The following is a 26,792-nucleotide window of genomic DNA, read 5'->3' as shown; positions in this document are numbered from 1 at the left end:
CGGACCTCCACAGCAGCACTCCATAGCAGGCATCTCCCTGAAGCCGCATGGCCTGTGCAGGACATTCCTGAGCCCAGGAGCTGCCGTGCTCCCTGCTATAGGCAGGTCACAGCCTGACTTCGGTGTGCCTTTTCCATAGGCAGCTGCAGCTCAGCCCTCCCCTGACCCTTTGCTTGTTTGCAGAGGACTCCCTCTACCGTCTGCCTCACACCTTGGGACTGTCCCACGCCTCTGCCTTTGCCCAGGCTGCTCCCTGCTGCCTTTCTCTCCTTCTCCCCTTTCTTCAGTCCTCTGCTTTGTATTTAGTTCAGCTTCCCACTTACTGTGTATCATTGGGCAAGTTACTTAATGTCTCTGTGCCTCAGTTTCTTTACATGTAAAATGGGAGTGTGTCTGTGCATAAGGTTGCAGAGGGTGTTAAATGAGATAGTACATGGAGCGTTCTAGAACTCAGCCCTCAGTTCACTGGGCATCAGCACCGTCATACTCGCAATACACCTGCCTCAAAACCCAACTCTGGCCCTATAAATGGGATATTGTCCTCACTGATGTGCTGTGGCTCATCTGCCATGCTTGAGTTTATGCCTTCTGAGAAAACAGTTTATCTTGCGTACCACATTTAGGAAACTTATTTCCAAGCCTGCCCTCTGCTAGGCATGGTGAGGGGTCCAGCGATAATGAATAAAAGTGTCCCACAGGTCAGAGCTTCCTGCCAGTTTTCCACCCGGCTGATCGTAACCAGGGAGCCCTGCCCATGAAGGTGCTGATTTTATCCTGACATCTGGGCACCCAGGGATGGCTTCATTCACTTTCCTTGGATCGTCACATGCATCTAGTACTCCGTGCCACTAGGGGGCACACCACAGCTTCCATTACCCTCTCACGTACCGCCCCACGTGAGCCTCACGCTGGTGCTGGGAGCTGTGTTAGTCTCCTGGGGCTGCCATGACAACGTGCCATAGACTGGGTGGCTTCAACAACACGTTCATTTTCTTAGCGTTTTGGAGGCTGAGATGGTGGTGTTGGCGGTGGTTCTCCTGAGAACTCTCCTTGGCCAGCGGATGGGCAGCTTCTCGCTGTGCCCTCATGGTCTTTCCTCTGTATGGGAGCGTCCTTGGTGTCCCTGGGTCCAAATCTCGAAGGACACCCATCAGATTAGATCAGGGCCAACTCTAAGGGCTTCATGTTAATGCAATAACCTCTTTAAAAGCCCTGTCTCTGAATATAGTCACATGCTGAGGTCTCTGGGGCCAGGGCTTCAACATGGATTTGAGGGGACACAGTCAAGCCCATAACGGGAAGAGCAGGGCAGGTCACTGCCCTGTGTTCCAGATGGAGCTGAGGAGACTTTGAGGGGTGCGTGCCGTGAGCACAGCCTCCTGCTGCTGCCAAGTGGCCCTGCAGAGCTTTGAAGCCTGAACTGAACCAAGCTCCTGCCGTCTCTGTGGTGCCCCTTGCTGGGGGCTCCGGTGTGGATAGCAGGGAGCCTGCAAAACCCTGCATCTGAGAGGATGTCCCTAGAGAGCTTCTGGGAGGACCCAACTAGGCTCACATACAGAATGCGGGCCATTATGGAAGGCGCAAGCTGTTGTTTCTCGGGATGGATTTCCTGCCTGTGGCTAGCCAGCCCGAGAGGCATGTGGCCTTGCTCTTGTAAAACCTGGCTAGGGCTGGGGAGGAAGAATAGATGCTTCTTTCAGCTGGGTTGAGAAGCCCAGATTGGCAACAGTTGCAGCTTTGACCAGCTGCAGATCCTCCCTGAGCAACCTAAAGTCGTCTACTTTTGTGGGATGACATTGTTATACAAATTATTCTCCGTGATGCTGAGACTGCCTACCCCTCCCAGGCCTAGGGAGTAGTCCGTTTACAGTTCGACAAACATGGGGTCTCTCCTCCAGGCAAAGGGCTGTACTGCCTCTATGGAAATGCTGATTTTTGCTTTTTTATAAAGAGGGTCTCTGCCTTTCCTGAGCCTACAATTGTTATGGCACGCCCAATACATGGAACTTTTTTTGCATCCAGGTGAGCTAGGAGCAGAACTATAGAAAAAGTCTCAGGTCACATGCTATGACAGAAGAGGGGAAGTGAAGGAAGAGAGAAAATCTAGGACAGCCCCTTGGAGGAGGTGGCATTTAAGGCAGGCTTTGAATGAATGGTCAGGCTTTGATGCACTGTTGGGGCCCTGGAGGAGAAGGAGAAAGTGGGCTGAAGACCAGCCTGAGCAAGGCCCAGAGACCAGACAGCACTAGGGCCATACCTGATGCCCCAGAGGCCACACGGAGTACACCAGGCAAGAGCTCTGTGCTGAGCACTTGGTTGTGGCAGCGTACATGCTGCTTTGGGTGTCTGCACAAGAGATGCGGGTTCTGTTGCCACGCTCAGTGACTTTGGTCTGGCCACATTTGGTCAACGACTGCCCTTCCACCTTCCCGGGTGAATATCAAATTGTATCCATATTCTTCCTTTAACCCACATGCCCTGATGCATTTTATTTTATTTTTTTTTGGAAGGGGGCATTTTTAATTTTTACGGCTACATAGTAGCTGTATATATTTATGGGGTCCACCAGATTTTTTGACACAGACCTACAATATGCGATAATCACATCAAGGTAAATGGGGTTTCCATCACCTCAAGCATTTATCATTTCTTTGTGTTACAGACATTCCACTTACACTCTCAGTTATTTTAAAATGTAAAATAAATGACTGTTGGCTTCAGTCACCCCATTGCAATATCAAATACTAGAATTTATTCATCCTGTCTATATTTTTGCACCCATTAACAATCCCACCTCACCCGCCACCTTCCCAGCCTCTGGTAACCATCATTCTACTCTTTACCTCCAGATACATTTTGGGTACCAGCTATTTCTTTGGTGTGTGCTGGTGGTGTCAATGGTGGTGCTTTTTTTTTTTTGGAGACAGAGTCTTGCTCTGTCACCCAGGCTGGCGTGCAGTGGTGCAGTCTTGGTTCACTGGTGTGATCGTGGCTCACCGCAACCTCTGCCTCACAGGTTCAAGTAATTCTCCCTGTTTCAGCCTCTTGAGTAGCTGGAATTACAAGGGCCCAGCACCACGCCCGGCTAATTTTTGTATTTTTAGTAGAGATGAAGTTTTCGCTGTGTTGGTCAGGCTGGTTCCAAACGCCTGACCTCAGGTAATCTGCCTGCCTCAGCCTCCCAAAGTGCTGATTACAGGAGTGAGCCACTGTGCCCGGGCCACTGGTGGTGCTTTTTAATGGGAAAGTCTGGTTAAGGGCAGCAAGGGCAGAGGCTCCCTCTAGTCAAGCGTTCTCAACCTGTCTGCTGGTAGAATCACCTGGGGACTTTGGGAAAGCCAAGTTCCCAGTCTGTACTGAATACCAACTTCATCATAATCTCCAGGAGTGAGTCCTAGGGATTAGTAGTTTCTTTATACATAAAGTTTCCCAGGTGAATCCAATGCGCAGCCCAGTTTGAGTTCGTGACGTATCTAAGAGGTCAACAGGTACAGAAATCTGGGAAGGGGCACATAGGCTCTGGCTCTGTCACATACTGTATGGATTCCATAACATTAGTGTTTTGTTTCATTTTGTTTATCAACTTTGTGATGGAGATAATTCAATTATTACACAAAGTGTCTAACACCTAATATGTGCTCGATAAACGGTCACCTCCCCACCCTCTCCTTCCCCGTTCACCTCCTCCTCAGACATGAGCAAGGTCAGTTACATAATGCTGGCAGGCTGTTGGCAGTGGGCACTGGATAACTGTGTATTGCGTGTTTTGCAGGTTTCCTGCTGTTTTGGGGTCATGTTTTATTCATGTACGTGTGATGCAGAATGCTCCCTCTGAGGGGAGAACTTTCAGCCTGCAGATTGCAAGATGTGGCAGTACATTTGTATAAACTGAGGGCACGGAAGGCAAGTGGGAGATGAGAAACGCAGAGCCCTGATGTAGGGTTTGACGGGCATGGAAGAAGTGGAAGCCAGGGATGTTCAAGCCGCCTGGAATTGCTGTTTTTTTTCTAGGTCGACACTGCCCTCTAGTGGGGCAGAGCCACACAGCCAGCCCGTGTTTCCTCATTCCTCCCACTTGAGAGAACCATCTAGGGTTAAAATTCCTGCAAGTCCAGCAAGAAACAGCCTAGGGAGACTAGCCGTGCACACCTCGATTCTTGGACTCATTGTTTCTGAAACATAAAGATAATTCTAGAAAGCATCTATTACATGCCAGACGTCAGAAGCCTTGCGTGCGTTACGTATCATTCTCACCGTCTGCAAGGTCAGTGACTCTTCTTCCCAGACTCAGACTTGGGGAATGAACCCTGCAGAGATTGAACCATAGAACCAGGATTCCAACTTGGTAGGAATCAGCCTTGGCTGGTTCTCAAGCCTTCACCACTATGCCATGATACCCGCTCTTTCTCTAGGAACTGGGTCCTGGAGTCCTGAGTTCAAATCTTCCACCATGTACATGCTGTGTGACCTCAGTGCAACTGACTGATCTCTCTGCTCTTCTATATTCCCATCTATAAAAAGAGTATCATAAAATGTCACCTTGTCAAGGCATAGTGAGAATGATTGTTTGACTTTGAATAGATCGGAAAGGACAGAGAAAGAGCTGAAGAAAACGATTACCTCTGGATGGTAGGAAAACAGTGTCTTTTCCCCCTGCCGAATGCATTACTTTTATAATCAGACCAAATGACCACTTTCCCTGTAGAGAGGTAGAAGCCTGCACCCATGCGGACCAGCCCTTTGAGGCATTATAGAAGTGACCGTTTTCTTCTGTTCCTCGAAGCTGAGTCAACCAAATCTCAAGATCCCTCTAAAGAAAACCTCAGGCTTCCCCATGAAGGAATCTCTCATTTTGTCAAGTACAGAACCCTCAGCTCTGCCCTTCCACTACCTGGCTTGGTGTTGTCTCTGTCACTGCTAAGAAGTCAGGACCGACTGTCATGTGAGAGCTCACTGTCCTCAGGTGCCCTCCCTCCCCACAGTCAGGAAGGGATCTGAGCAGGGGCTGGAGTGCTGGGCAGCACGACTCTTGTGTTCCTCCTTTACCACTCTCCCAAGGACAGCTGAGAAGTGCCTGGTCCTCACAGTTCAGTTCCATCAGCACCTGAAATTCTATTGCAATAGATAATTGTATTGTTCAGAAATACATTCTTCAGAGAATGACATTTGTTTCTAGGCTTTCTGTCATTAGGAGAACTGTGTTGGGGATTTATTAAAAATTACTCCTAAGAAATAAGTCTTACATAGAAACAGACAAGAAGGGAAATATCTACATGGATATCGTGTTTCTGGGTGGTGAGAGATGCTGATTTGTGCCGTCGTCTTTGTGGTAATGATTGCTAAAATTTATTAAGCACTTACTGTATGCCAGGCACTGTGGAAAGCCCTTGTGAGACATTAATCACTCAAAACCTCAAATGAATCCTGCGAGGTGGGTACTGTTAACCTCACTCACAGGTGAGAGTATGGAGGCCCAGAGTAGCTAAGTACTTTTGCCAAGGTCACACAGCCAGTGACTGCAAACCCGGGCCGTCCAGCTCCAGGGTCTGCGTTCTTGGCCACTGTGTTACTCTGCCTCTCTACGCTTGGTTTATTCTCAGGTCATCCTTAATGAGCGTGTGCTGCTTTTAAAATGAAAAAAGGAGATTTCTTCTTAGGTTCCATGAAGGAAGACAGAGAGCAAAGATAATGATGCTTAAAGGGAAATATGAGAATGATGCTAATCCTTCACACAGTCCTGTATTCTTCACTTCCTCTGAAATAAGCCTAGTTTACCTAAGCGATTGAAAAAGTCATCAGACAAAAGAAAATCCTGCTTTCAGAGGCACTAGGAAGAAGAACAAATAACAGCTAATGGTTTTTGAGAATGTCTGTGTTCCAGGAATTCGTCAGAAGCATTTTCCGTGCACTACGTATTTGACCCTCAATAACCCTTAGGAGGTAGGGATTGTTGTCTTCTCATTTTACAGAGGTGGAAACTGAGGCCGAGGGAGCATTTGTACCGTGCTCACAGACAAACCAGTACAGCAGAGCCTTGACACCAATGCTCCCTCGAGGCCAGTAGTACCTCTGTGTCCTTTCCTGCCCCAGGAGACTGAGGGTCAGAAACACGAATGAGTACATCTGATGACAAAGTGAGTAGGAGAGCTGATGGCAGTCCCTGGGTTTCTGGGTGGCCTGTTTGGCTTTGCTTTCAGGGGCATAAAGAGGTCATGCCAGCAGGTAGCAGATGCCTGCCGTTCCCTGGGAAGCCTGTAGTCCTCTCACCCAGCCCCACAGGCTGTTCACGTGGGAGCCACGCCCCATGCTACACTTTGACAAGGAGAAAAATAAAGGATCACATGGCAGGGTCAACATTTTCCTCAATGTGGTGTGCACCACCATAGCCAGCCAGCGTTGCCGTCTCTTCCAAGAGCAGGCCTTCCAGTGAGCCTGCAGGAGACCCAGGCCAGGTGGAAGCAGAGAACAGAATGGGTACCAAGGTGTGGTCTGCTGGGAGCATCAGTGGAAACGGATGTTATGAAGTGCTTCATCCGTGCCAGGACTGGGCTCCAACAATCGCTCTCATTTATTACTCACCACAGCCCTATAAAACGTCTTATTAGCACGTTACTTTTCAGATGCAACAAAGCAGCATAGAGAGGCTGATGGCAGCACCCCAGGTTTCCAGGCAGTTTAGGTTGGTAGTACTTGGATCCACATCCAGCCAGCGCTAGAACCCACTCTTAACCCCACCCAACCTGCCCTCTGAAGGGCAACTGGGCCTCCCTGCTGTAAGTTTTGATTTTGGAGTCACCGTGTCCCTGTATCTGAATGGCGTCCTCAATTCAAGGAGCTGCCTTTGAATAGCAAAGTTTGGTGGTTTTTGTTCTTTAACCCTGTCTGTTTGCACTTGAGCTAACTGGGACTCAGTTCTGCATTGGCTTATTGTGGTTAAGCTGGGAAGCCGAGTGTCCTGGGGCAAGCTGCTTAGGTGTGCCTCATTCCTTCCCGGATGTAACTGGGATAGTAGCACCCAACCCATGCATGGTTAGGAGGAATCCTGAGATAACACGTGAATCACATAGTCCAACGTCTGGCATCACACAGCAAGCACTCAAATAGCTGTTTGTGTGTATGTATGTATATCACACATGTGCATACGTGTGTATGAAAAATATTAAAATCATGTTTTCATGCATAAAACGTGTATATACAGCTTACAAATCGTGAAACAAATACCTCCTTCTAGATGCAGTCCGATCATGGGACTCACTAAGGCGACTTACAGGGTCAGGCCAGGTACGTGTAACCAGAAGAATTTGGAAAATACAACCGGAAACCTGGAATTTTCTGGTCCATTTTCCGTAAATGGTGCTAGGACAATTTGCAGCAACAGTGGGGAGAATGAGCCTCCGTGTCGTCTATAAACAAATGAACCACAAAACTAGCATTGGAGGATCTCTCCTCTCCACCTCTGCCCAAGGACCCGTCCTTCCACCAACAGTAACCGCAATCCTGACTTCTGGAATATTCCTTTTCCTGGTTTTCTTTATAGTTTGACTCCCTGTCACCAAAGCGTTAACTTTGCTGTTTGGAATCCTGCGTAAGTGGAATCACACAGCACGTGTTCTCGTGTTCGGCATGACATCTTTCAGCCATGTTGTGGGTGACGTGTTGTTGATGATCAGCTGTGGATGATCTGTTTTCTTCGCTGTAGAATAACTGTAGAGCATAGAGAGATCACAGTATGTTTTTCTCTTCTGCCATGGGTGGGCATGTGGGGTGTTTCCAGTTTGGAAATCTTAAAAACAGTGCTGGTCCAAGCGTTCTTGGATGTTTCTCCCGGTCCGTCAGCACACGTTCTGTAGGGTGTTTTCCAAGGACTCAGGACTGTGCATCACTGGATTCGTTTAACTTTACTTTTTCAGACACTGCCAAGTTTTGCCAAGGTATTGTCCAGTTTACACACCTACCAGCAGTGTAAGAGAGCCTCAACGCTCAGTAGTGTCAGAATCTTTAACCAGTGGAAAATGCACTAGTATTTAATTGGGGTTTAAATTCACACTTCTCTGAATTCTAATGAGACTGATTGACCGTTTTCTTGCCTATTATTGTTCTTTTGGATTTCTTGTTTCAGGAAATACCTATTAAGGTTTCTGTCGATTTCTCTCCTGGTTTGTCTCTTTCTCATCAATTCGTACTAATTTTTATATAGTCTATATATGAACCCTTTGTTTCTTACATGTGTTATAAAAATATATGTGTTACACATGTATTTTCCCACATCTTCACATTCTTAGTGAACTGTTCTGATGAATCAGCTTCATTCTGATGAATGAAAATGTTAATTGTAACGTACTGCAATCTCTTCTTTCAATAGCTAGTGTTTTTTAAGTTTGGTTTCAGAAGTCTTTCTCTACTCCCAACATCACAAAGGTACCTTGTCATTTTCTAGAAGCTTTCATATTTTCCTTTTCACATTTAAGGTCTCTGATTCACCTGGAATTGTTTTTGCACGTGTCGTGAGGTGAGGCTCATTCTCCCCGCTATAGTTGCAAATTGTCCTAGCACCCTTTATGGGAAAGACCATTCTTTCTCCCACTGTTGTGCAATGTGCACTTTGTTATAAAGCCAGTGTCCGTAAGGGGCTGTTATTGGGCTGTCTCTTTTGCTTCATTGCTGTATTTGTTGTTTCTTGCGCCAAAAGCACCTTGGCTTTAAAAGAAGTCCTGACACCCAGCAGGGACAGTCTTGACAGCAGGTGTGCTGCTTCACACATGTCTAGAGTGGTCTTGATCCATTTTTATAAACTATTTAGAATCAGCAAAATGTCCCCTAGTACTTTTATTATATCAGTAATAGTATTAAAGTTAAATAATTCTTTCTGGATCAGAAAATTCCAAGTTTCCAGTTACATTTTCCAAATTCTTGTGGTTACATGCACCTGGCCTGACCCTTTATGTAGCCTTATTGAGTCCCACGGTCGGATTGCATCTAGAAGGAGTTACATCGAATAGGAGAGTCCATAGCACAGAGAGACGTCCGCCGAAGGGCTTGGGGAAAGAGCGCTGGTGAGGGAAAGAGGTGGTTTGGGTCTGAGTCCCAGCTCTGCCCCCAAGTGGCCAGGTGAGCTTGGGCAGGCCATTGCCAAGAAGAGTCTCTCACTGCTTCCTCTGCACGGCCGCTGTGACTAGTGCGCTCATCCACACATCCTTTCAGCAAAGGACAAACTTACTGTCCACCAGCACTGGGGCGAAATAGGAATATAAAGAAGAATAAGGCATCATCTCTAGCTCCGGGGCTCCTGAGCCTCAGGGAGACCTGTTCCCAGCTCCAGCCCCTCTCGCTCAAAGATAGCTTTAGGAAATGAGGTATGGAGGGTGTGGTGACTTTGGAAAGAGAAAGACTGGGAACCCAGGTGAGTGCCAGCCCTCACTGTTGCAGGAGAGACACAGGTGTCATCTATTTTGCAAACCCTTCCCTGGGTCTTTCAAAAGTGCCCCAGACACTGTTCTAAGAAGTTTTCAGGCAGGAGGTGATTCAGTCCTCACCACTATCCCATGAAGTCGACCTAATATTGCTCCCACTTTACAGAAGAAGAAACTGAGGCGCAGGAGGTTAACTATACCTCGCCCAGAGGTTTACGGAGCCGGGAAGTGGTAGAGCTGGGATTTGCACCCAGGCTGTTTATACTCTCACCCGGACTTTTCCCTTAAGGGGTTAGGAAACCCCAGCTTCCACTCCTTCACACTGCACTGCTTTCTAGCGATGCCAGGGGCCAGGTGCTGAACCACTCTGAGATTCTGATTTTCCCCTATGAAAGGGGCCTAGTAAACATGCCCCTGGGGTGATTCGCCGGCTTCCAGCAGATTAGGCATGTAAAGTGCTTTCTATTATATGGGGTCCCTACCGACGTACATGAACCTGGAGGATGGCAGGGGGCGGTGGGGGCACCTGGGGGCGCTGGCCCTTCACTCCACAGGAATCCCGCGTTTCCGTGCCTGGCACTCCTCCCTTGAGGCAGAACATTCGAGGTGGCTTTGCTAAAACAAGAACAAAATCACGGCCTGGCAGGATGAATGAAGGGGGAACCCGAGGAAGCTCGCTCAGCGTAACCGTCCTGTGAGCCCAGAACCTGCCTCGCACACCTGTGACCGCTGAAGCTGCTCATTTCACTTGTTGTCCTGAGATATTTCTGAAGGCGCTTTCCGATGCATGAAGACCCTTCCTACATCCCACCACCGGACCGTCCTTGGAAAAATGATCGAGAACTCTTGGCAGCTGGAGGTTTACCTTCAGGTCTCTGTGAGGAGGAGTGACATAGAAAAGTGGCCGGAGGTGGCACCTGAGGAGGAAGATGCCGTTCACACAAAAATACGGGCACACAGTGTCTCTGGTGTTTGGCCGGGTGTCCTGTCAATTCCATCCTGTTCTTTTTTGGGTTATCTTTGTTCAGCTGAAACCCAGATGAGAACAGGACCTTGAAAAAGCCACAGTCCAAACTCTGTGGAAAGCCACAGTCCAAACTCTGTGGAAAGCCACATGCTCTCGTAGAGGAACTTGGTGGAGAGGATGCCTCCGGGAGTGGTGTCTCCACAGCAGGCCACTGCTGTCCCCTGTTCAAGCCACCAGCCCCGCTCACCGGCCCATCTGGGCCCTATGGGGCTCCTGTGGACAGCCGAGGTCAGCAGCTTGAGGGACGTCCCACCTTCTCTGCAAGAGGGCAGGAGGCCTGGGACCCTGGAACCCCCAGCTGTGCTGTAATGGTGATGTCAGTGATGACTGCGATTATCATGATTTCACTGTCAACCCTTTTGTCCCCAGGCATGGGGGTGACAGCATAGTCTTGATGCACCCTCTGCAGCTTGTTGCTTGTTTCTGTTTTTCCAAGGATACTGAAGGCTCGGTCCATTGACCTATTAAATGTTAATCATAATTCTCACTATTCACTCTGTAGGGCATGGATCAGTGATGAATACATTGCTTGGGGGATGTATTATAATTGAGGCTGAGTTGGTCTACCCCTATGAACAGGCTAGGCCGGAGAGCTCCCCTCCGCTGGGCTTAGGTTCCCTGCAGTGAAAGTCGTCTCTCACCCGGCCCCTCAGGTGCCCGTGTGGCTGGTTCGCACCCACCCTTGGAGCCGCCTGGGTTGGAGTTAGCCATGCACGGACTGGCCTCATCAGATGGCCAGCTTCTAAAGGGAAGGGCCCCTTCTTTACTACTGTTTTTACCTCCAGGGTCTGGAGAACTGTCAGTGCTCCAGAAATGTCTACCAAATTGAAATTGAAATAGATACAGCCTGTGGGCTGGAGTTTGGGATCAGTATTTGATTCCGAGTGTCCCAAAATTTCTGTGTAAAAGACCGTGTATTGTATCCATCAGATGCTTGAGCGCTGTCCAGAGCCTGGCATCTCCTCAAGTCCTACAGAAACGCTTAATTCCTGAACAGCTGTTACAGCCACCACAACAATGGAAACCAATAACTTCAAAACATGGGGAGAGATTGAAGAATTGAAGTTAATAAATATGTAATTACATGTTGGATATTTACCACTGTGTGAACTTTGTTATTTGCTAAATTTCACACTCACAAGTGTTTTATTATATTTAAAAATAATTTGCGGCATAGATTATCCTCACTTCACAAAAATTCCTGAGTTTACATAATGGATGCCAAGGGACCTTAGCCAACTATAAATTAAAAGAGTTATATAAAGCCAAATGAATGTAAAAGCAAAATTATACAAGTCTTTTCAAAACTGTGGATGGCAGAAAAAATAGTTAATGATAGATGTGGATGTATTTTAATATGTTTGATGTGGGGTGAAGTCCTCTAAAAGTAAGGGGCACAGATTTCAAAGCAACCTCCCAAAATACTATAGAATTGTAGCATAATATACAGTGCTTTCATAGAGTTTCCAAAAATTAGAAATATTTGCTTTCCCTTCTAGGATTTTTAGATTAATTCCTCCAGTGTCATCTGTAAAAGCAGACATCTCGTCTCATTCGTGTAAAATAATCTCCTTGAGCTTTGGTGATTTTGCTCGTTGCATAGCCTCTGTTTTGTAATCTATTTTTTTTCATCATCTTCTTTCAGGAATCCTGTTCACGATGCTGGTATTCGGACCAGCCTGCGGGTTTATCCTGGGCTCTTTCTGTACCAAAATCTATGTGGATGCAGTCTTCATTGACACAAGTAAGGAATACATCTCGATGTCTACCTTCTATCCATGAGCGTTTCCTCCCTCCTAAATGCAGCTTCAGCCTATGGGTTCTGAAGCCTTCTTGCTAAAAGAGAGTCTTGATGCCCCTGCCTGGAGCTGGGGCTCACCTGAGATTAGATCAAAGAACATGAGTATTGGTTCAGAGGGTTGACTCAAGTCTGAGTTCTGCCAGCATCTCCCTAGAGCCTGAATAACCCCCAATAAGTGATTTTACTCCTCAAATCTGTATTTTCCTTATCTGTAAATAAAGAGTAACAATAATTATATCTTCCTGGCAGATGAGAATTTAATGAGAGTGTCTGTGTAGAAACGCGCAGCACATGCTCATTGAGTGGGGGCCCATTAGCCGCTGTGAGGATCCTGCCTTCCAAACTAAAAGTTGGAGCTTGTGTTCTGGAAGTGCAGGTGTACGCACCGGGTCAGTGAGACAGAATATTGGAAAATCCTTGTAGAAGACACTGTTGTGGTGCCCTTTGTGAGGAAATGTCCACATTCAAAACCACTTTAAGCAAAACTTGTCTTCTAGCAGGAAGTGCGAGTACATTTTTCAGAACACTCTGAACTCCCCAATCCGTGGCTGTGGGATCGAATGGGATGCCGGATCGAATGGGATGCCAGATCGATGGGCTACGCTATGCCGTGGTGACAGGCAGTCCCCAAACCTCAGTGATTTTATACAACTAAGGCTTATTTCTTGCTCACGCTACATGTCCAGTGTAGGTCAGCAGTGTCAGGGGCGGGGAGACTTGGCTCATCGTGCTCACCTATTGATCTATGCTCAGGATCAATAAGCATTCTCAGCCCCCCGGGCCCAGGCTCACAGACGTTCCATCCTAACCCCAGCTTGCACAGTTACCAACTCAGGAAACCACTTTCACTTTGACCCTTGAAGCCTCTACTCAGAAATGGCATGCAGTGTTTCCCCTCATATTTCATTAGTCAAAGCAAGTCACGTGGTGTATTAGTTTTCTGTTGCTGTGTAAGAAATGACCCCAAGCCGGCTAGGCGTGGTGGCTCACGCCTATAATCCCAGCACTTTGGGAGGCCAAAGCGGGTGGTAGATTACGTGATCAGGAGTTTGAAACCAGCCTGACGAACGTGGTGAAACCCCATCTCTACTAAAAATACAAAAAAAAAAAAAAAATAGCTGGGCGTGGTGGTGGGCACCTGTACTCCCAACGACTTGGGAGGCCGAGGCAGGAGAATTGCTTGAACCTGGGAGGTGGAGGTTGCAGTGAGCCAAAATTGCACCATTGCACTCCAGCCTGGGTGACAGAGCGAGAGTCCGTCAAAAAAAAAAAAAAAAAAAAAAAAAAAAACCCAAACCATAATGACCTAAAACAGCAGACATTTTTTATCACACGGTTTTTTGTGTTTCTTTTCGGTGGGTCTGGAATATAGAAGCAGCTTCACTGGGCATCTGTAGCTTCACTGGGCAGTTGTAACCTCTCATGAGGCTGCAGTCAAGGTGTTGCAAGGTGGCAACCTGGTCTTGGGGCATCCCAAGGCTCCACTTGGGGAGGATCCACTTCCATGCTCACTGCCATGGGTCCACAGGAAGGGGAGATCTCGCAGTGACACCCCTGAAGCAAACAACCCAGGAAAAGGTGAGAGAGAGCACCTGAGGCAGGAGCCACAGACTTTTTACAACCTAATCTCAGAAGTGACATCTCATTACTTCTGCTGTATTTTGTTTGTTAGAAGCGAGTCACTTGCTCAGGTTCGCTATCTAAAGAGAAGGGATTATTACACAAGCACCGGAACACAGGCGGCAGGGATTTCAGGGGACCATCTGGGTCATTGCCTGCTATGTGCTGTCACATCTCTGCTTTGCATCTGAAAAGGATCACTGTATTTCTGTGTAGCTTAGCATGTAGCAAAGCCATGTTTCCTTTCTCTCTGATCTGAAAAGGATCACTGTATTTCCGTGTAGCTTAGCATGTAGCAAAGCCATGTTTCCTTTCTCTCTGATCTGAAAAGGATCACTGTATTTCCGTGTAGCTTAGCATGTAGCAAAGCCATGTTTCCTTTCTCTCTGAAAACAGCGGGCAAGAAGCCATTCCAGCCTTTGCTTCTCATGCCGATCTATCCTCAGGATCAATAAGAACTCTCAGTCCCCGGGTTCTCAATCTATCATCTCTTGACAGTGCTAAATTTACTAATTCACCCCAAAGAAATAATGTGGTTTTAAATCCAATCAAGTTGCTCTGTGATTCACTCCATTAATCCCACTGATATATTTACTTGTAGCTAATGATGTTACAAATTTCCAAGTGGAAAAAAAAAATCAGAGGCAGCCCTATGTATTTATACTTTTAAAGTGCTGAGTCTGTTCGGTAGGTGATTGATTGCTGCTGTGTTGCAGCAGTCGGCTGGCCCTTTGAACCCAGTTCCTAGGGAATGCGGTAAGGGGTGGGCAGGGAAGAGACGGGACACATGAAGTGAGTCAGTTTCCATCTTGCTCATACAGATAGGCCAGCCTCCTCCGCTGCACCCAAGGCAGCACCAGACAGGGCCGGCAGAGGGGACAGAGAGGAGGCATACTCCTGGTGCAATGAAGAAGCCACTTTGAAGGGTAGCAAAGTGGCCAGGTGGCATATTTTGCCCACAGTGGTATCAGTGGTGGCCTTGAACCAAAAGCCTGTGAATGATCAGAATGTCAGAGCTGCAGAGAGCCTCAGACATCATTCTTTACAACACTTTCATTTTACAAATGAGGAAACTGAGTCACAGAGAGGGGCAGGGGTGTCCCCAGTCCAAGAAATCTATCTCTATAAAACCCAGCTCTCCTGAGCCCACCTGTGGTTATTTCCACTTCAAGATTCCACTCACCAAACTCTCTTGTGAGAATGAAACGGCATCTTCTCTCAGTGCCTGAAATGGCCAGTGGGTAGACAGATGGCTGGAGGGAGCTTAGCCCATCCACTCCCACTTCCCTCCATCTGCTGAGGCTGTTCCTTCAGCCTGGAATGCTCTTCCCATCTTGCTGTGTTCAGCATCTCTGTTTGCCGGGTAAGGCCCAGGCTGGAGCAGTGTGACCCATGGTTCCAGGCTCTTTGGCTACGTGATGCCTTCAGGGATGTAAGGCGGATGGGCTCTTCTCAGTCCCGTCTGGGCATCTTGCTGAGGGCAGACTTCCCCACCAAGTTGACAGCGGACTTTCCTTTCTGTTTCTGAAGATCACAAGGTGCATCCTCAGTCAGGATCTTTGTGTCCTTCCCGAAAGCACCGTGAGGGTTGGTGCTGCTTTTACCACTAGAGGGCAGAAGAATACCATTTATCCTGTTACGGAGTCAGCCACAGAATGCTCTCCTGTCCACCAGTTTTTACTGTTTCTAATCTTGTGACTGAAACTTGCCACCCGTGGGTGGGTTTGGGCTGTATTTGGGGAGGGTATTCTTAATTTCTCTAGGGCCTCCCCTATCTTTTCCTTGCTTTCTTAAAACAGAGCCCTTCTGGAGGGCTGACCTGTGTATGGGAACCTTGCTGTAGGCATGAATGTGCAAGGGCCACACACATGGCCACATGTTTCTGAAGTCCCAAGTGAGACTGGGGTCCAGGAAGAGCAGCAGCCTGAAATTTGTGGAGAGGCAGCAAGACAGGTCCACAGAAGGCCTGGTTAGCGGGCAGTTGGAGGAGGGAATGTGGCGTCCATTACATAGCCTGGTGCTGGCATGGAGAGGAGAATCCGGTGAGCAAGCCTGGTTGAAACTTGTGAGGAGATGCAGCTGGGGGTGCCAGGGAGGCCTGCTTGTAGACATGGGCCAGCTCTGGGGTGAGAGCCCCCATGGGGCACCTTGCCTGGAGGTCCCAGCTGGCTCCACTTAGACATGGGCTTCTGCTGCTGCTGGCTTTCATCCGCGTTTGATCCCTACGTGGCTCCCACTGCTCCTTAGCTCAAGGAGACTGAATCCCTCCCCTGAGAGGTGGGGGAGGAAGGGATAGTGCCTCCAGAACTTCTTTTTTATGTTTTCTTTGTTAAACTGAAACCCAGGTGAGAACAGAACCTTGCAAAAAAGAAGGAATTGGTAGCAGAGTATATCTGTAATCACTGACTTGTTCAACCTTAACGATGTGGATTTAGCACAAGATGGGAAGTGAAATAACGGCAGCCATGACTGGCTCCCTTATTAAAGCTATACAAAGATTGCCTCATTGGAGCCTCCGCGCATTCTCATGGGAGTGTAAGTCCTACTATTAGACGAGGCATTATCATACCATGGTTAAGAATTCAAGCACTGGAATCCGACTCCATTTGCATCCTGACTACACCCTTTACGAGTTCTGTGATCCCCGCGACATTGCACACATCCTGAGTCTGTGTGTGGATGGCCTGAGTTACTCATGCAAAGCGTTTAGCACAGCGCCTGGCATATAGTAAGCACACAATCCATACGTGTGGTGAGAAATCTGAGAGGTTAACAGTTTCCGCAGCTAGGAATAGAGCAAGGATTCATCCCCAGGCCTGCCTGACCTCAAAGCCCCACTCTTAACAGAACAGCTGGCTTCTCTGAAACAGCTCCAGGAATTTAGCCAGAAGGCGGCTCCCTTCCATGGACAAAGGCCTCGCTGAGGTGACCTGGCCTCACCAGCACGTTGGTGCAGACTTGTCCTGAGGCTCACACCAGCCGGCCCTCGCAGACGGCTGCTTGGCATTTGCAGCTGGAACAAGATGCGGCCATCTGTTTGCCTCACAAAAAAGGTCAGCAGACTGAGAGCCTCCTGCTCTGCCATCCTGAGGGCCAGCTGCTACTGCCAGATTCCTTCATTTTGGACTAATGAGGCCAGTGGCTGGGATTCTAGGTGTTCAAGGCCACCCTCTAGCCTTAGCTCCTTCCTCTTTCTCTTTTCTAATTAGGTTTGTAACTTAATACTCTTGGAATTCTTGAGTCCTGTAGCAAAAGAGGTTAAACAAATAGGTAAATGAACTACAAAAAAAAAAATAAGATCCCCAGAGATCCATAGTAATGTCCGTACAGCCCAGGAGGGAGAAGTGAATGTCCCCCGTTTGCTTCGATCTGACCTTCTCACAGTCTCAGGTATCCTCATGAGTGTGTGGGTAGGTCAGTTGGCTAGTTTTAAACTGGCTTAACTCTTTTCCCAGTGACTTTTCATTTGACTTTGGAAAGAGGTAGAAATCTCAGTGAGCCCCGTAGTTCAGCTGACGTTTGGCAGAGGGAGCAAATGGCTCTCAACTTACTCAATACAAGCAACAAACTAGGACAACCCAAAGTCAGATCCAAAGAGTGGAAGAGTTACAAAAATGGATCTTGTAAGGCCGGGCGCAGTGGCTCACGCCTGTAATCCCAGCACTTTGGGAGGCTGAGGCAGGTGGATCCCTGAGGTCAGGAGTTCCAAGGCCAGCCTGGCCAACATAGTGAAACGCTGTCTGTACTAAAAATACAAAAAATTAACTGGGCATAATGGTGGGCACCTGTAATCCCAGCGACTCAGGAGGCTGAGGCCAGAGAATTGCTTCAACTCAGCAGTTGGAGGTTGCAGTGAGCTGAGACTGTGCCCTTGCACTCCAGCCTCGGTGACAGAGTGAAACACTGTTGAGAGAGAGAGAGAGAGAGAGAGAGAGAAGGGGAGAGAGAGGAAGAAGGAAAGAAAGAAGGGAAGGAAGGGAAGGGAACGAAGGGAGGAAGAGAAGGAGGATGGAAGGAAGGAAGAAAGGAAAAAGGGAGGGAGGGAGGAAGGAAGAATCTTGTAAAGGAGAGAAACCTTCTGTCTCTAAGGAAGGAGGGAAGGAGGGAGGGAAGGAAGGAAGGAAAGAAGGAGGGGAAGGAAGGGAATTAAGGATCTTGTACAGGAGAGAAACCTTCTATACCTGTTGACACCTATGTCAGTACAAGCCCAAGACGTGCATAGACATTTCATGGTCCACCCAGCGTACGGCTCTCTTTGCTCTACTCTGCTCTCCTTTTTTCTCTTCCCCTTTACCAGACTCCCCTCCCAATGAAATGGCATATTTTCTTGTGTCTGGAGTGACCACAGGGTACATTCGTAGCTTGATGAGGGAACTGAGCGTATTCACTTAGAGTCCCCTGAGTATGCCACACCTTGGCTAGCCTGTTCCCGCAGCCTGGGATGCTGTCTCTGCCTCATTTATTCAACATCTTTCTTCATCCACATGCCTAGTTTTGTTGGCAGTTGAGTGCATCTAAGTAACTGAGACAGATTGGTGCTTTCGATTTTGTTCTGGGCATCTTACTGAAGGCAGCCCTTGCCAAGAGGCTGAAACTGCAGCCACTTTTTAAAGTTATGACGCTGGAACCAAACAGAGAAGTGAAGAGGTCTTCAAGCCTTCCTCCCTACCTTCATCTAAAACAATGCCTTTGCTATGCCAAGCCTACTTGAGACTCCTGTTCTTATAGAACATGGGTTTTTATTTCCTAAACCTTTTGTTGTAGTCAGGGAAGGCTAGGTTATGCTGCAGTAACAACCAGTTCCCAAATCTCTGCAACTTAGAATACTAAAGAGTTCTTTCTTCTTTGCGCTAGATCCAGCGCAGGTCAACAGGAACATTTCATTTACTGCAGCCTGTCAGATACCATCTGTCAGGTTCCGTACCATGGAGAGAGAGAGTGGAGTCACGCACAAGCTCATACACACTTCCACCCAGAAATGACACATGTCCCCTCGCTCACATTCCATAAGCAAAACTCTGTGGCTTATGCTTACACCTAACTTCGCAGAGTCAGGGAGGTATCTCGTCTTCTTTGTTCTCAGAAGAGGAGTTTCCAGTGCAAACACTGATAATGCCTACCACACCGCTCTCTTCCAGCCGCACAGAGAACTCCCCCTCAATATCACTAGTTCTGAAACAGTGTCCATAAAGCGTTGACAGATAATTGCCAACAGGTGGAGGGAGATTTTTCACCATAACTCGCCAAAATGCCTCATAAAAATAGTATTTGTTGGCTGGGCACAGTGGTTCACTCCTGTAATCCCAGCACTTTGGGAGGCCAACGCGGGTGGATCACCTGAGGTCAGCAGTTCAAGACCAGCCTGGCCAACATGATGAAACCCTGTCTCTACCAAAATACAAAAATTAGCTGGGCATGGTGGTGGGTGCCTGTAATCCCAGCTACTCGAGAGGCTGAGGCAGGAGAATCACTTGAACCCGAGAGGTGGAGGTTGTGGTGAGCCAAGATCACACCACTGCACTCCAGCCTGGGTGACAGAGCAAGACTCTGCCTCAAAACAAAAAAAAGTGTTTGTTATAGAGATGGACAGAGATAAGACATTCTCAGACAAGTCGAACCATTAGTTGTCTTCCCCAGATGAGACTCAGCAAGCCTCCCCGCCCTGAGGGCGGCACACAGCACAGCTGAGCGGTTTCCCTCTGAGTGTTATTTCTCTCTCTGCCACACTGCTCTGGATAATTGAAATGGAGAAAAAAATCAATCCTTCCCAAAGCAGTCAGCAACGAGTGTCTTGGACCTACAGAATCCTGCCGTCCACCCCCTTCACTCAGGCCCCTTCTCCTGTCCTTGCCCTAGTGGCAGACGGGCTTTGGTTCTGACACAGGTGACATGCCCATCCCCATCTTTGAAGCTGTGGGCCAACGTTGGCTTTCCCCACACAAACGCACACCTACAGGGAGCACGCTGACACGTTCACACAAACCGCCACCTCCCTCATCGCGGTCTCCCTCCCTGGGATGTTTTCTCACCCAAAGAACAGTCACTAACTTCCTAACTAATATATGACTTTTCTAATTCTGTAGCCCTAAACAACTGCTAGGATTTCTCTCTCTTTACCCGCTCACATCTGCCAGCTTTTCAGTTCCCCCTTTATGGAGCCTGGAGACAATGGAGGGAAATACTTGAGCTTTCTGTTGCTGTCTTTTGTTTTCATTCATTGCTTGGCAGCAGGTGAAGAAACACAGTAAGTGACTAGTGAAAACATTCCTGTGCAGCTACCAAAGGCAATTTCACTTCCTTGTCTCTTCGCTCATTTACATAAAGATGCTTTCAAGATCACCTTGTGTTTTCACATGCCGTACCCTTTTTGAAAAGATCCCTATTTTGAGATTCTCATGTATATACGTATGTACGTACCAGTGAAAAATCACAAAATCTACTCTCCATAAAGAGCCTACTATGCATCAGGCGATTCTTGTTCATTGCCTGTCATCCTTGCAACCACTCTGGGTTGAAGCTGTCTTTATTTTGCAAATGATACAGCTAAGACTCAAGGAGGGTAAGTAACCTGCTCAGTATCACATGCTAGTAAGTGGCAGAGCTGGGATTTGGCCCCAGGTCCTCAAAGCTGACACCTGTCTCCTTCCCAGCATGTAGCTATCTATGCAGAAGCATCTGGTCCATTGTAGTGCTGTTATTACTGCTGGGTGTATAGCAGCGTCTCCAGGACAGTGACCACCAGTGTTCCAAAGGCCCCTTGCTACCCACTAGAAAAGCTGGTGGCCTTAGACCCATTGTTACAAAGAGCAGAAATTGATCATTCCCCACAGGCCCTACAGGGAGCCCAAAACAAAGTCTAGACATTCAAGTGGGGCAGTGGAACAGAAAGGGGAGTGCGTGAGCTTTGGTGCGTTTCTACCTGTGTTCCATTCTTCAGCTTGAGGACCTGGGCAAGGAACCTAACTTTCTAAGCCTCAGTTTCTCCATCTATATAAAATAGAGATCATGAAAGTCCTGCCTTGTAGACTTATGGGGAAGGTTGGCTGGAACAGTTAAGAATGTTCTCACTCATAGGCAGGTGTTGAACAAGGAGAACACATGGACACAGGGAGGGGAGCACTATACACGGGGGTCTGTTGGGGGGGGGGGATAGCGGGGGGGTGGGGAGTTGGGGAGGGATAGCATGGGGAGAAATGCCAGATATAGGTGAAGGGGAGGGAGGCAGCAAATCATACTGCCACGTATGCACCTATGCAACAACCTTGCATGTTTTTCACATGTACCCCAAAACCTAAAATGCAATAAAAAATAAAATTAAAAAAAAAAAAAAAAAAAAAAGAATGTGCTCGGCATGGTGCGTGGTACCGAGGAAACCCTCAATAAATGATGGCTGGCATTATCTAATGCTAGCTGAGAAATCTTCAGGGAGAGCATTTTATGAATGCTGAGGTGTTCATCTGGCGTCTGCGGTCATTACTCTCCCCAAGGCTGTCCATCCATCTGGCCCAGGCCTGCAACCCTGCTGGTCTTACCTCATACACCATTGCTCAGATCCCCTTCCGTGTTCCAGGGGCATGGTTTATTATCAAAGAGACATTTCTAAGCAGCTTGCCTGGGAGCTGTGCTCTGCAAGGCAGTTGTAAAGAGAGAGAAAGAAAAGAACTGTACCAAGGGGTGAGCTGAAGTTTATGTTCTTGTGACTTAGCTGGCAAAATCAGAGAAATCATGGTACAAGGTCACCAAACCACATGCATATCACCTTTAAGCAGAGGACAAAGGTTAGCGGCAAAGCTTTGTAACAGAGAGCTGATGCCAAGCCACAGGCCACCAACAAGGTTGGCATTAACCTCTCCACTAGTAGCCTGGAAACAGAAGACCCTCCCCATAAATAACGGGCTGCCATCATTTGGGTGCCCGAGCAGGTGCCAGGTGCTCTTCTGAAGACTTTATGTCTGGTGTGGTCGTCTGATCTTCCCAGTAACTAAGTACTGCCATCATCACAGATGCTATGCAGATCAGCCAACTGAGGCACAGAGAATTCGCACCACTGGCCTAGGGTCACACAGAGAGAAAGGGGCAGGGCTCCAACCCAGGCAGCCTGGTTTCAGCGGCCATGCTCTAAAGCCCTATTCTTTGCCTCCCCTTATGAGCTGGGAACCTAATTTAAGACAGCAAGTGGGATGTTGAGTAAGATCCCAGATGAGCCGGTTTTTGGAAGCCAGGAGTGAATATACCTGGTGAAAATCTTACCCCTGAACAACAAACAGCTCCTTGTGTTTCTGTGAGTACACCTTGGCAGCTCCGCCAAGCCAGTCAGTTTCAGCCTAAATTCAGAGAATGTCTGGCTTCTCGCTGTTTTTGTTTAGACTAATACAAACACAGGGAAGACAAGAAAATTAAGGAGGGAATGTGATCAGTCTTTAGCTTTGTGGGAAACAGAGGGCTGAGATGGGGAACAGTCGGCTGCGTAGCCTGGCAGCCAGTCTTCCCGACACTAAGTCATTTCTAGAGCCCTTGCCTTCTCTGTTCAGCTGACTCTGATTCTCAGCAAAATCCCCAGTGGTCCCGCCTCCTGTTCTCCCACTAAACTGTGCTCTTTCCATTTGCAGGTAACCTGGACATCACTCCGGACGACCCCCGCTGGATTGGAGCCTGGTGGGGTGGCTTTCTGCTCTGCGGTGCCTTACTCTTCTTCTCTTCCCTCTTGATGTTCGGGTTTCCACAGTCCCTGCCCCCGCATTCAGACCCCGCCATGGAGAGCCAGCAGGCCATGCTCCCCGAAAGAGAATACGAGAGGCCCAAGCCCAGCAATGGGGTCCTGAGGCACCCCTTGGAGCCAGACAGCAGTGCCTCCTGCTTCCAACAGCTGAGAGGTAAAGTGGCCTCATCTGCCGCTGCTCAAAACAGTGTGGGGATCGGGATGGGGGTGATGAGTGAAGGGGTGGCGCCCGGAGCTGGAGTGCCTGGGGACTTGGTGGAGGCAGAATAATATTGGCTTGCGTGACTGGCCTCTACCAGCTGGGCACTTAACTTATTCCTGAGACGTAAATAACCTGACTTGCTTAATAAAAACAAAAATGCAGTAGCTATCATTTGTTAAAGAGACCCAGTGGTTAATACAGGACCTGACATTTAATAAACATAAATGTCTTTAGAAGGAAGCAGAACATCCTGTGGAGCTCTTTTGAACTCTTTCAGGCCACTTACAAGCACCTGGAAGCAATAAAGGACTTTTGAAGTTGGCTTCCTTTGCCTGGTATCAGCATTCTTTAAAAAGCCACCTCCAACCGGGTGCCGTGGCTCATGCATGTGATTCTGGCACTTTGGGAAGCCAAGGCAGGCGGATCATTTGAGATCAGGAGTTTGAGACCAGCCTGGTCAATGTGGTGAAACCCCGTCTCTACTAAAAATACCACAGTTAGCCAGGCCTGATGGCAGGTTCCTGTAATCCCAGCTACTGGAAAGGCTGAGGCAGGAGAATTGCTTGAACCAAGGAGATAGAGGTTATAGTGAGCTGAGATCGCGCCACTGCACTTCAGCCTGGGTGACAGAGCAAGACTCCATCTCAAAAAAAAAAAAAAAAAAAAAAGCCACCTCCAAAGTACATTTTTTTTTTTTTTTTTTGAGACAAGATCTTACTGTGTCACCCAGGCTGGAGTGCAGTGGCGTGATCTCAGCTGACTGCAGCCTCTGTCTCTTGACAGTCCATGGGTTCAAACGATTCTCCTGCCTCAGCCTCCTGAGTAGCTGGGATTACAGGTGTAGCCACCACACCTGGCTAATTTTTTTTATTTTAGTAGAGACGGGGTTTCACCATGTTGGCCAGGATGGTCTCGATCTCCTGACCTCATGATCCACCTGTCTTGGCCTCCCAAAGTGCTGGGATTACAGGCATAAGCCACCGTGCCCAGCCAAAGTACGTTTTAGATTCACTTTGTCCTTCAATTGCCTCCGCTAAAGATGTGAGATGTTTTCCTGCAGAAAGAAGTATTAACTCAGTCTTAATAACACAGTCACACGTTAGAATGCAGCAAAGCTCTTGCTATCCTTTTTTAAAGAAAAAAATGTGCAACTTTTCTGACAAAATGGTGAAGCACAAACAGTGATGCAGAATGAGAATGAGAACCCACCACCCCTAAGTGGTTTCCATCTTTGGCACAAAATCCTTTAAAGACGAGGAGAATGACGGGGAGCTGAACGTAGCCTGGCAGTCTCAGGAGCTGCTCAGTGGCTATAGGCGAGGTATGCGTGGGGTTCCTTAATGCACACGACTCCTTGTTCAGGTCCCCTGAAGTTCCTGCTGGATTTTAGAAATGAGCGGGCTCATGCAGGCAGGAGCAAGGTCAGGCGCTACTTCCCGGGGAAGCTGGGATGCAGAAGGGGGATGGTGAGTCCTCTCTGTGCAAGAATCAAGCACTCAGCCTGGCCAGCCTTCAGCGGTGGCAGATGCAGCCTTCCCATGCTCAATTTAGACGTTTCCTAGCAGTGAAAGTATGTTTACTAAGCTTCTGTGTAACAATGTGTGCCTTCTATGGAGATGCTAGGGATTCGTAGAGAGAAGCTTGGTCTGCACTGTCCTCAGCCCCCTGTTCTGTTCCTCACCAGCCCTGCAATCATACACTCTGCCCTGCTTCATTTCCACGAGTGTAAAACTGTAATAACAGAGTTCCTCACTGACATTGCTGCCTTGAGACGAAAACTCTGCTACAGAAGACCGTCTGTGAATCGTACCTGTTAGTCCATGATGAATCTGAAGAACTTGTGCCATCTCTGAAAAGAGACAAATTTAATATCCTAATGTTACATCAATTCCACAATGGTTTCTGCCAATGCTGGACTGTAATAGACAAATGTACAAATGTACAGTATTTGGAATTGTCCATAACATTGAAGTTCCAGAATGCATTGGTGGATGAGAAGGTCAGCCAACTGGTGTCCTCTATGGTTGCCTTGGCTTGCTTGGAATGCCCCCTCCCCCATGCACATGGGCTTAATAAAATAGGCTCAGTTCCTGCAGCCCCCAGGCAAGGAAGGTGCCTGCAACCCGCCCCCGCCCACACCACTCCCCAAGTAGCAGGAGGGTGATGCCTGCTACTCCCCTAATAGAACAGCCATCCACAGAAAGCGTCCCAGTAACCAGACCCCAGGAATAAATTGGGCAAGTGTGAGAGTCGGGCTTTCAAAGGACACTCTGGCCCTGGGAGACTCCAGCATTTCCAGGTTGCTCCCTATCTCAGGATGATGACTGTTTCCCTAGGGCTCTGATTGTAGGAGCTGCACTAGTAATCACTTATCTTTCATCTTTGGGTGTAAAAAGATGAAAAAGATACAATGGTGCCATCAGAGAGCTCACCATCCCACATAGGACCAGGCCTCCAAGTCAGCAAAGGCAGCCCAGTGTTTTGAGAACAAGCAGTCCAGGTGGTTACAGAAATGCAGCAAAGGCAGAGAGAAGCCCACTGCTCCTGGGCCATGCGTCGCGGTTGAGGGAAGGATCAGAGGCAGAGCTGAGCTGAGTCTTGAGAGCTGCCGTGGCTTCCGCATTCTTAGGTAATGATTCCGTCGCTTATTAACTCATTTGTTTTATTCCATTGGTAGCTACGGACACCCTACTAGGTGCTGAGCATAGCCTTGACTGAAGCGGTTTATATTCTGGAGCTTATATTCTGCTAGGGTGCCAGAGGCAAGGTCAGTGACAAGGTAAGCAGGCACTGCGTGAGCTGCCGCTGAGCTGACCAGCACACAGTCAGGTAGACGAGTCTGGGACCTGCGAGGCCTCATCGATTACAGATTGTGATCTGTATACACACAGGCTTCACTTCTGATGGTTAATGATTTTAATTTAGAATTAACAATTCCCAGAGGCAATCGGTCCATAATGGACTAAAAGGAAGAAAGTGCTTCTACGAGACTCCTTAAGGGCCAAAATGCAGTGAAATGAGCTATTATGCTAGTAAACAAATTTTTCACGTGCCGGTGCATGAAGTGGGGCCACTGTCGTTTACAGGATTGATTTCTCCATGTGAGACACATGCTTTTGCCGTATGAGCTTTGCCACCAAAAGCACCATGCGGGGCTACCTGGCATTCCAACACCCTTCATCCAGTTTGCATGCTTGGAAGCCCATGCTGCCAACGTGGTGTGCTATACCTGCAGTGTGCTATACCTGAGGTGTGCTATACCTGCGGTGTGCTATACCTGCGGTGTGCTATACCTGCGGTGTGCTATACCTGCGGTGTGCTATACCTGCGGCGTGCCACACCTGCGGCGTGCTATACCTGTGGTGTGCTATACCTGCGGCGTGCCACACCTACGGCGTGCTATACCTGCGGTGTGCTACACACCGCTACACCTACGGTGTGCTATACCTGCGGTGTGCTACACCTACGGTGTGCTATACCTGTGGCGTGCTATACCTGCAGTATGCTATACCTGCGGCGTGCTATACCTGCGGCGTGCTACACCTACAGTGTGCTATACCTGCGGCGTGCCACACCTGCGGCGTGCCACACCTGCGGCGTGCCACACCTGCGGTGTGCCATACCTGCGGTGTGCTATACCTGCGGTGTGCTACACACCACTACACCTACGGTGTGCTATACCTGTGGTGTGCTACACCTACGGTGTGCTATACCTGTGGTGTGCTATACCTGCAGTGTGCTACACCTACGGTGTGCTATACCTGTGGTGTGCTATACCTGCAGTGTGCTACACCTACAGTGTGCTATACCTGTGGCGTGCTATACCTGCGGTGTGCTACACCTACAGTGTGCTATACCTGCGGCGTGCTATACCTGCGGTGTGCTACACCTACAGTGTGCTATACCTGTGGTGTGCTATACCTGCAGTGTGCTACACCTGCAGTGTGGTGTGCTACACCTACAGTGTGCTATACCTGTGGCGTGCTATACCTGCGGTGTGCTACACCTACAGT

The 26,792-nt window shown here is 48.4% G+C and overlaps 1 protein-coding gene across 3 annotated transcripts in view; it reads left to right on the top strand.

Annotated features, from left to right (window-relative positions):
* Positions 1–26,792, top strand: part of SLCO3A1 (solute carrier organic anion transporter family member 3A1) — a 333,380-nt gene that overhangs the window by 242,135 nt on the left and 64,453 nt on the right. For all 3 annotated transcript variants that reach the window (XM_064376269.1, XM_064376270.1, XM_064376268.1), the window contains exons 3-4: positions 12,083–12,181; positions 22,468–22,731. In XM_064376269.1, coding sequence (XP_064232339.1) covers positions 12,083–12,181; positions 22,468–22,731 — 363 coding nt within the window. The remainder of the gene's footprint in view (positions 1–12,082; positions 12,182–22,467; positions 22,732–26,792) is intronic.

The sequence above is a fragment of the Aotus nancymaae genome, unplaced genomic scaffold (genome assembly GCF_030222135.1).
Source record: "Aotus nancymaae isolate 86718 unplaced genomic scaffold, 86718_ANA_hifiasm-v0.15.2.pri h1tg000014l, whole genome shotgun sequence".
NCBI lineage: Eukaryota > Metazoa > Chordata > Mammalia > Primates > Aotidae > Aotus > Aotus nancymaae.
The sequence above is the reverse complement of the archived record's forward strand: the minus strand, read 5'-3'. Positions and strand labels throughout refer to the sequence as shown.